The sequence below is a fragment of the Symphodus melops genome, assembly GCF_947650265.1.
Source record: "Symphodus melops genome assembly, chromosome: 5".
Lineage (NCBI taxonomy): Eukaryota > Metazoa > Chordata > Actinopteri > Labriformes > Labridae > Symphodus > Symphodus melops.
The window spans coordinates 383,880-393,879 of NC_136695.1; the positions used below are offsets into that span (position 1 = coordinate 383,880).

Here is a 10,000-nt window from a genome sequence, read left to right on the forward strand (position 1 = left end):
TTCATACACATTCACACACTGATGGTAGAGGCTGCAGCAGAGTAAAGAGTCCATCAGTATTAACTCATCCATTCACACACATTCACACACTGATGGTAGAGGCTGCAGCAGAGTAAAGAGTCCATCAGTATTAACTCATCCATTCACACACATTCACACACTGATGGTAGAGGCTGCTGCAGAGTCCATCAGTATGAACTCATCCATTCATACACATTCACACACTGATGGTAGAGGCTGCAGGTTGGGGTTAGTTGTCTTGCTCAAGGACACATGGGAACAGGTGCTGAGATTGAGATGGCTTAATACTAACCAATAAACAGATGAGGACACGGTAGAGGACGCTGCAGTCATCTACACTCAAACTCAAAACACACAGTCATTATCGTGTTTCTCTCTGTTCAACAAGACTCCTTTATTTAAAGTGTATTCCTGATTTTCCTGAAGTTTCAAGTCAGGTGACTCTCACCTGTCACCTGTCACCTGTCACCTGTCACCTGGCTGCTGTCACCTGTCACCTGTCACCTGGCTGCTGTCTTTAGACTAAACAAACCTGCCGGACTGCTCTGATTGTGACTTTTCACAGAGTGGCACATGAGCAGGCGAGGGGGGCGGGGCTCCATTGTTCCTCTGTTAGTTGTCACTGAAGCAGAAGGCCAACACACCCACACAGATGACCACACCTGTGTGTGTGTGTGTGTGTGTGTGTGTGGAATGTGGGTTGGATGTCATCCTTTAGGTTTGGGTTTGCATGTCCTCTGTGGTGCCTTCAGGGTGCAGCTGGGAAAATCCAAAACTCAGCAGGTTTCTTTGTTCTTGTTGAACTCTTGATAATGTTGCTGCACTGGTTAGAGGTCTGAAGACTGCGGCCAGTGTTGTGCTCTACCTCACTTCCTGTCAGCACCTGTGTGTCCCATCACACTCAAAGGGGTTTGTTGTTACCGCTTTTCTAGATCCTGCAGTGCAGGGTCTGGAGAACTGGACTCTTTACTCTGCATCAGGAGGGGTCAGTGAGGGGTCAGTGAGGGGTCAGTGAGGGGACAGTGAGGGGTCAGTGAGGGGTCAGTGAGGGGTCAGTGAGGGGACAGTGAGGGGTCAGTGAGGGGTCAGTGAGGGGACAGTGAGGGGACAGTGAGGGGACAGTGAGGGGTCAGTGAGGGGACAGTGAGGGGTCAGTGAGGGGACAGTGAGGGGACAGTGAGGGGTCAGTGAGGGGACAGTGAGGGGACAGTGAGGGGTCAGTGAGGGGGGGTTTAGAGGATCCACTGTTAGAGGGGTCTCTGGTTGGACTCAAAGATCCTTCAGGAGGTTTGCTTTAAAGCTCATGTAAATATCCAGAGACAAACAAAAACAATAAACAAACAATTAAAACAACCTGTTAAAAAGGACAAACAATAAGCCCCGCCCTCCATCAGGCAAACCATGTGACATCTGGAGCGCAGCTCGTCTGACTTCAGCATTAGACTCCACAGGGGGTCAAAGAGGGTCCACAGGGGGGTTAAAGAGGATCCACAGGGGGTCAAAGAGGGTCCACGGGGGTTTAAAGAGGATCCACAGGGGGTCAAAGAGGGTCCACAGGGGGGTTGAAGAGGGTCCACGGAGGGTTGAAGAGGGTCCACGGGGGGTTAAAGAGAATCCACAGGGGGTCAAAGAGGGTCCACGGGGGTTTAAAGAGGATCCACAGGGGGTTAAAGAGGATCCACAGGGGGGTTAAAGAGGATCCACAGGGGGGTTGAAGAGGATCCACAGGGGGGTCAAAGAGGATCCACAGGGGGTCAAAGAGGGTCCACGGGGGGGTCAAAGAGGGTCCACAGGGGGTCAAAGAGGGTCCACAGGGGGTCAAAGAGGGTCCACAGGGGGTTAAAGAGGATCCACGGGGGGTCAAAGAGGATCCACAGGGGGGTTCAAAGAGGATCCAGAGGGGGTCAAAGAGGATCCACAGGGGGTCAAAGAGGGTTCACGGGGGGGTCAAAGAGGGTCCACGGGGGGTCAAAGAGGGTCCACGGGGGTCAAAGAGGGTCCACGGGGGGGTCAAAGAGGGTTCACGGGGGGGTCAAAGAGGATCCACAGGGGGTCAAAGAGGATCCACAGGGGGGTCAAAGAGGATCCAGGAGTGCTGGAGGAGGTTCCAGGAGTGCTGGAGGAGGTTCCAGGAGTGCTGGAGGAGGTTCCAGGAGTGCTGGAGGAGGTTCCAGGAGAGCCGAGGTGTTGTCAGGAGGATCCAGGTTCAGGTCTCTGACCCTTCACTGCAGACAGGAAGTCAGCTGACTTCAAGCTCTCTTCACTGACGACCTGGAAAAACGAACACTGGGACCAAAAAACACAAACCGCAACTACACTTCCTCTTTGTGCTGGAACAGGAAACACACACACACACACACACACACACACACACACACACACACACACACACACACACACACACACACACACACACACACACACACACACACACACACACACACACACACACACACACACACACACACACAGCATACCTGTTATCTGTGTGTCCAGCGGAGGAGCTCATGATGTCACAGTGATGTCACGGCGTGTTCTGACCAGCAGGTGTGAGCAGCTGGACGTCGCTCGCTCTCTGAGTCTCTCTCCTTCCTCTCTCTCGCCCTCTCTCTCTCTCTCTCTCTGTGGGAGTTCCCACTCTCTCTCAATGAGACTCGCCCTCTCTCACTCTGCCGGACTAGTTCAGCTGCATTTCAGAGCACAGCTGTCATCTGATTGGCTGCTGGCCCCTGTTCTGTGCAGACAGGTGAGGCAGCAGGTGCGCTACACTGTGACTTCATTCAAATCGACCAATCAGTTTGTCTAAAGCAGGCGTCATCATCTGTTCCTCCTGCAGCTTCCTGTTGCAGTGAATGCATCACTTCCTCTTTCACAATTAAAGCCTCTCGTGGTTCAGTCTACATTTATTGTGAAACCTGAACAGGAAGTGAAAAGAGAGGGACTGTAAAATAGATTTGTTGAAATTGTTTCAGGACCAGACCCCCCACATCAGGACCAGACCCCCCACATCAGGACCACACCCCCCACATCAGGACCACACCCCCCACATCAGGACCAGACCCCCACATCAGGACCAGACCCCTCACATCAGGACCAGACCCCAACATCAGGACCACACCCCCCACATCAGGACCAGACCCCCCACATCAGGACCACACCCCCCACATCAGGACCACACCCCCCACATCAGGACCACACCCCCACATCAGGACCAGACCCCCACATCAGGACCAGACCCCCCACATCAGGACCAGACCCCCCACATCAAGACCACACCCCAACATCAGGACCACACCCCCCACATCAGGACCACACCCCCACATCAGGACCACACCCCCCACATCAGGACCAGACCCCCACATCAGGACCACACCCCCACATCAGGACCAGACCCCCCACATCAGGACCACACCCCCCACATCAGGACCACACCCCCCACATCAGGACCAGACCCCCACATCAGGACCAGACCCCCACATCAGGACCAGACCCCCTGCAGACTCAAGGCATCCAATCAAAAGAATTTCATCCAATCACAAATCATTCTGAGAACTGACCAACCACTTCAATTATTGATCGATAGGCTTTATTGAAAAATGGACTGAGAACAAGGAGGGGAGGAGATTCACTGGTTGGACTGGTTGGACTGGTTTCAGATTCTGCAATGTGACCTTCACACTCACTTCCTATTGGAGGACTCTTCCTTCTTCTGCGTTGTGTCGTCTGTGTCTTTGAAGAGAAGAATCATCACAGCTGCAGACGGTGGCGCCCCCGTGTGGCAGGAACAGAAAGGACCACACCCCCCACATCAGGACCACACCCCCCACATCAGGACCAAACCCCCACATCAGGACCACACCCCCACATCAGGACCACACCCCCCACATCAGGACCACACCCCCCACATCAGGACCACACCCCCCACATCAGGACCACACCCCCCACATCAGGACCACACCCCCCACATCAGGACCAGACCCCCACATCAGGACCAGACCCCCACATCAGGACCAGACCCCCTGCAGACTCAAGGCATCCAATCAAAAGAATTTCATCCAATCACAAATCATTCTGAGAACTGACCAACCACTTCAATTATTGATCGATAGGCTTTATTGAAAAATGGACTGAGAACAAGGAGGGGAGGAGATTCACTGGTTGGACTGGTTGGACTGGTTTCAGATTCTGCAATGTGACCTTCACACTCACTTCCTATTGGAGGACTCTTCCTTCTTCTGCGTTGTGTCGTCTGTGTCTTTGAAGAGAAGAATCATCACAGCTGCAGACGGTGGCGCCCCCGTGTGGCAGGAACAGAAAGGACCACACCCCCCACATCAGGACCACACCCCCCACATCAGGACCAAACCCCCACATCAGGACCACACCCCCCACATCAGGACCACACCCCCCACATCAGGACCACACCCCCACATCAGGACCAGACCCCCACATCAGGACCAGACCCCCCACATCAGGACCACACCCCCACATCAGGACCAGACCCCCCACATCAGGACCACACCCCCACATCAGGACCACACCCCCACATCACGACCACACCCCCCACATCAGGACCACACCCCCACATCAGGACCAGACCCCCCACATCAGGACCACACCCCCACATCAGGACCACACCCCCACATCAGGACCACACCCCCACATCAGGACCACACCCCCACATCAGGACCAGACCCCCACATCAGGACCAGACCCCCACATCAGGACCAGACCCCCACATCACGACCACACCCCCCACATCAGGACCAGACCCCCCACATCACGACCAGACCCCCCACATCACGACCACACCCCCCACATCAGGACCAGACCCCCCACATCAGAATCATACCCCCCACATCAGGACCAGACCCCCACATCAGGACCACACCCCCCACATCAGAACCATACCCCCCACATCAGAACCATACCCCCCACATCAGAACCATACCCCTCACATCAGGACCACACCCCCACATCAGGACCAGACCCCCACATCAGGACCACACCCCCACATCAGGACCAGACCCCCCACATCAGGACCAGACCCCCCACATCAGGACCAGAACCCCCACATAAGGACCACACCCCCACATCAGGACCAGACCCCCCACATCAGGACCACACCCCCACATCAGGACCAGACCCCCCACATCAGGACCACACCCCCACATCAGACCAGACCCCCCACATCAGGACCAGACCCCCCACATCAGGACCACACCCCCACATCAGGACCAGACCCCCACATCAGGACCAGACCCCCCACATCAGGACCACACCCCCACATCAGGACCAGACCCCCCACATCAGGACCACACCCCCACATCAGGACCACACCCCCACATCAGGACCAGACCCCCACATCAGGACCACACCCCCACATCAGGACCAGACCCCCCACATCAGGACCAGAACCCCCACATAAGGACCACACCCCCACATCAGGACCAGACCCCCCACATCAGGACCACACCCCCACATCAGGACCAGAACCCCCACATCAGGACCACACCCCCACATCAGGACCAGACCCCCCACATCAGGACCACACCCCCACATCAGGACCAGACCCCCCACATCAGGACCAGACCCCCCACATCAGGACCACACCCCCACATCAGGACCAGACCCCCACATCAGGACCAGACCCCCCACATCAGGACCACACCCCCACATCAGGACCAGAACCCCCACATCAGGACCACACCCCCACATCAGGACCAGACCCCCCACATCAGGACCACACCCCCACATCAGGACCAGACCCCCCACATCAGGACCACACCCCCACATCAGGACCACACCCCCACATCAGGACCAGACCCCCACATCAGGACCAGACCCCCTGCAGACTCAAGGCATCCAATCAAAAGAATTTCATCCAATCACAAATCATTCTGAGAACTGACCAACCACTTCAATTATTGATCGATAGGCTTTATTGAAAAATGGACTGAGAACAAGGAGGGGAGGAGATTCACTGGTTGGACTGGTTGGACTGGTTTCAGATTCTGCAATGTGACCTTCACACTCACTTCCTATTGGAGGACTCTTCCTTCTTCTGCGTTATGTCGTCTGTGTCTTTGAAGAGAAGAATCATCACAGCTGCAGACGGTGGCGCCCCCGTGTGGCAGGAACAGAAAGTCAGTTTGGATTGTCTCACTGGCGTGCTCACTAAGCTCCGCCCTCTCAGACGAAGTGCCTGAGTTTACTGATTATTAAAAACAATAAAAGACTAACACTGAGCGACAACATCTTCTAATGTTGTTGCCATGGTAACAAACAGGTAATCATATTAATTTGACTAGAATCATGTGGAACTTTTACATTCTGATGACCTTAATAAGTTCAGACTTTATTTTGAAGGGCTGACTTCCTGCTGACGTCCAGATGATCTTCATCACTTCTTTACTTTTAATGGATGAAATGTTCACGTCATAAGGTGTGATTGAACCTGAACCTGTATCATTGGAGGCTTGAGGCACCTTCATCATCATCAGATCAGCTGACGGAGCGTGCTCGGTGTGATTGACAGCTGGCAGGTCAGAGGTCACTGCGCTCCTCTGGCAGCCATCTTGCTGAACTTCTCCTCGAGGTCTTGGGCACTGATGTGTGGCAGGCCATCGTCCAATGGACAGCCCTCCACCAGACTGTTCATCGGGGTGGGAGGGACCTGAGACTCATCCTCATCCTCCATGTCTCCGTCCCGCCCCTTCAGGAAGTCTTTGACGATGGGGAGGAGCTTCTTACGAGACGCCAGAGAGTTTCCTTTGAAAAGAGATTTTACCTTTAAACTCAACATTCACACAGTTTATTTGACCTGCTGTTTACAGTTCTGATGTTTAAGGATTAAAATGGGAGCGCTGCGGGGGACGGGCTCTGATTGGTGCGCCGTGGGGGACGGGCTCTGATTGGTGCGCCGAGGGGGACGGGCTCTGATTGGTGCGCCGTGGGGGACGGGCTCTGGTTGGAGCGCCGCGGGGGACGGGCTCTGGTTGGAGCGCCGCGGGGGGACGGGCTCTGGTTGGAGCGCTGCGGGGGACGGGCTCTGGTTGGAGCGCTGCGGGGGACGGGCTCTGATTGGTGCGCCGTGGGGGACGGGCTCTGATTGGTGCGCCGTGGGGGACGGGCTCTGGTTGGAGCGCCGTTAACACAGACCTGAATTTTTTTTTTTATAAGTTTGGGGTCTGAGTACAGTTGCTAACTTCTCATGTTGCCATGGTTACAGGTCGATGGTTTGAATCAGTGAGACCTCTGGTGTGACTGCAGCTTCAGAGGGGGAGGAGCTTACCCTGCTGATAGGCTGTGATGTGAGGATGGGGGCTGCTGATTGGACAGAGGTGGAGGGCTGGGTTACGGGCCTGCTCCAGGTAGCTGCTCACCTGAGGAGGGACGACACCAGAGTTGTCACAGAAACATCAAAATAATGTAAAACACAATCAGCGCAGTGCGTACCTGTTGCCTGCAGGTGTTGTTGTGGCTGAACACAGCGAGCTCCCTGATTGGCTCCTTGCTCTCATTAAAGGAGATCGTCATCAGCAGCAGTAGGTCAAAGCCAAATTTCAGACAGAAATCTGAGAGCTCCGCCTCTAGCCCCGCCCTCTGCAGGAAGTCCTGACACACACACACACACATTAACACAGCCTGTCAGCTCTCTGTCTCCCCCTACTGGCAGATAGACACTTCAATATGACACTGTGTGTAGTGCAGTGTGTGTAGTGCAGTGTGTGTGGTACAGTGTGTAGTGCAGTGTGTGTGGTACAGTGTGTGTGGCACAGTGTGTGTAGTACAGTGTGTGTAGTGCAGTGTGTGTGGTACAGTGTGTGTAGTGCAGTGTGTGTAGTACAGTGTGTGTAGTGCAGTGTGTGTAGTGCAGTGTGTGTGGTACAGTGTGTGTGGTACAGTGTGTGTAGTACAGTGTGTTGTGCAGTGTGTGTGTGTGATACAGTGTGTAGTACAGTGTGTGTGGTACAGTGTGTGTAGTGCAGTGTGTGTAGTACAGTGTGTTGTGCAGTGTGTGTGATACAGTGTGTAGTACAGTGTGTAGCACAGTGTGTGTGGTACAGTGTGTGTGGTACAGTGTGTGTAGCACAGTGTGTAGCACAGTGTGTAGTACAGTGTGTAGTACTACAGTGTGTAGTACAGTGTGTGTAGTACAGCGTGTAGTACAGTGTGTAGTACAGCGTGTAGTACAGTGTATAGTGCAGTGTGTAGTGCAGTGTGTGTAGTGCAGTGTGTAGTGCAGTGTGTAGTACAGCGTGTAGTACAGCGTGTGAAGTACAGTGTGTAGTACAGTGTGTAGTGCAGTGTGTAGTACAGTGTGTAGTACAGCGTGTAGTACAGTGTGTGTAGTACAGTGTGTAGTACAGTGTGTAGTGCAGTGTGTAGTACAGTGTGTAGTACAGTGTGTGTAGTACAGTGTGTGTAGTACAGCGTGTAGTACAGCGTGTAGTACAGTGTGTAGTGCAGTGTGTGTAGTACAGTGTGTAGTACAGTGTGTAGTACAGTGTGTAGTACAGTGTGTAGTACAGCGTGTAGTACAGTGTGTAGTACAGCGTGTAGTACAGTGTGTAGTACGGTGTGTGGTACAGCGTGTAGTACAGAGTGTGTAGTGTGTGTAGTACAGTGTGTAGTGCAGTGTGTAGTGCAGTGTGTAGTACAGTGTGTAGTACAGTGTGTGTAGTGTGTGTAGTACAGTGTGTGTAGTGTGTGTAGTACAGTGTGTAGTACAGTGTGTAGTACAGTGTGTAGTACAGTGTATAGTACAGTGTGTAGTACAGCGTGTAGTACAGCGTGTAGTACAGTGTGTAGTACAGTGTGTGTAGTACAGTGTGTAGTACAGTGTGTGTAGTGTGTGTAGTACAGTGTGTGTAGTACAGTGTGTGTAGTACAGTGTGTGTAGTGCAGTGTGTAGTACAGTGTGTAGTACAGCGTGTGTAGTGTGTGTAGTACAGTGTGTAGTACAGTGTGTAGTACAGTGTGTAGTACAGTGTGTGTAGTACAGTGTGTAGTACAGTGTGTAGTACAGTGTGTAGTACAGTGTGTGTAGTACATTGTGTAGTACAGTGTGTAGTACAGTGTGTGTAGTGTGTGTAGTACAGTGTGTAGTACAGTGTGTGTAGTACAGTGTGTAGTACAGTGTGTAGTACAGTGTGTAGTACAGTGTGTAGTACAGTGTGTAGTACAGTGTGTGTAGTACAGTGTGTAGTACAGTGTGTGTAGTACAGTGTGTAGTACAGTGTGTAGTACAGTGTGTGTAGTACAGCGTGTGTAGTACAGCGTGTAGTACAGTGTGTAGTACAGTGTGTGTAGTGTGTGTAGTACAGTGTGTGTAGTACAGTGTGTAGTACAGTGTGTGTAGTACAGTGTGTGTAGTACAGTGTGTGTAGTACAGTGTGTGTAGTACAGTGTGTGTAGTACAGCGTGTAGTACAGTGTGTAGTACAGTGTGTGTAGTACAGTGTGTAGTACAGTGTGTGTAGTACAGTGTGTAGTACAGTGTGTGTAGTACAGTGTGTAGTACAGCGTGTAGTACAGTGTGTGTAGTACAGTGTGTGTAGTACAGTGTGTGTAGTGTGTGTAGTACAGTGTGTAGTACAGTGTGTGTAGTACAGTGTGTAGTACAGTGTGTGTAGTACAGTGTGTAGTACAGTGTGTGTAGTACAGTGTGTAGTACAGTGTGTAGTACAGTGTGTGTAGTACAGTGTGTGTAGTGTGTGTAGTACAGTGTGTAGTACAGTGTGTGTAGTACAGTGTGTAGTACAGTGTGTGTAGTACAGTGTGTGTAGTACAGTGTGTAGTACAGTGTGTAGTACAGTGTGTGTAGTACAGTGTGTAGTACAGTGTGTGTAGTACAGTGTGTAGTACAGTGTGTGTAGTACAGTGTGTAGTACAGTGTGTGTAGTACAGTGTGTAGTACAGTGTGTGTAGTACAGTGTGTAGTACAGTGTGTAGTACAGTGTGTGTAGTACAGTGTG

The 10,000-nt window shown here is 52.5% G+C and overlaps 2 protein-coding genes across 2 annotated transcripts in view; both read right to left on the reverse strand.

The window, feature by feature from the left end:
* The window catches only part of bnipl (BCL2 interacting protein like), a 14,616-nt gene extending 11,706 nt beyond the window's left edge, over positions 1-2,910 (reverse strand). Inside the window, exon 1 of the mRNA XM_079344604.1 lies at positions 2,499-2,910. Within this exon, the coding sequence (XP_079200730.1) occupies positions 2,499-2,530 (32 nt within the window). The 5' untranslated portion in view covers positions 2,531-2,910. The remainder of the gene's footprint in view (positions 1-2,498) is intronic.
* Positions 2,911-5,945: 3,035 nt separating this feature from the next.
* Positions 5,946-10,000, reverse strand: part of prune (prune exopolyphosphatase) — a 7,106-nt gene continuing 3,051 nt past the window's right edge. Inside the window, exons 7-9 of the mRNA XM_079343683.1 lie at positions 7,480-7,638; positions 7,316-7,406; positions 5,946-6,792 (exon numbers count right to left, since the gene is read on the reverse strand). Coding sequence (XP_079199809.1) covers positions 6,575-6,792; positions 7,316-7,406; positions 7,480-7,638 — 468 coding nt within the window. The 3' untranslated portion in view covers positions 5,946-6,574. The remainder of the gene's footprint in view (positions 6,793-7,315; positions 7,407-7,479; positions 7,639-10,000) is intronic.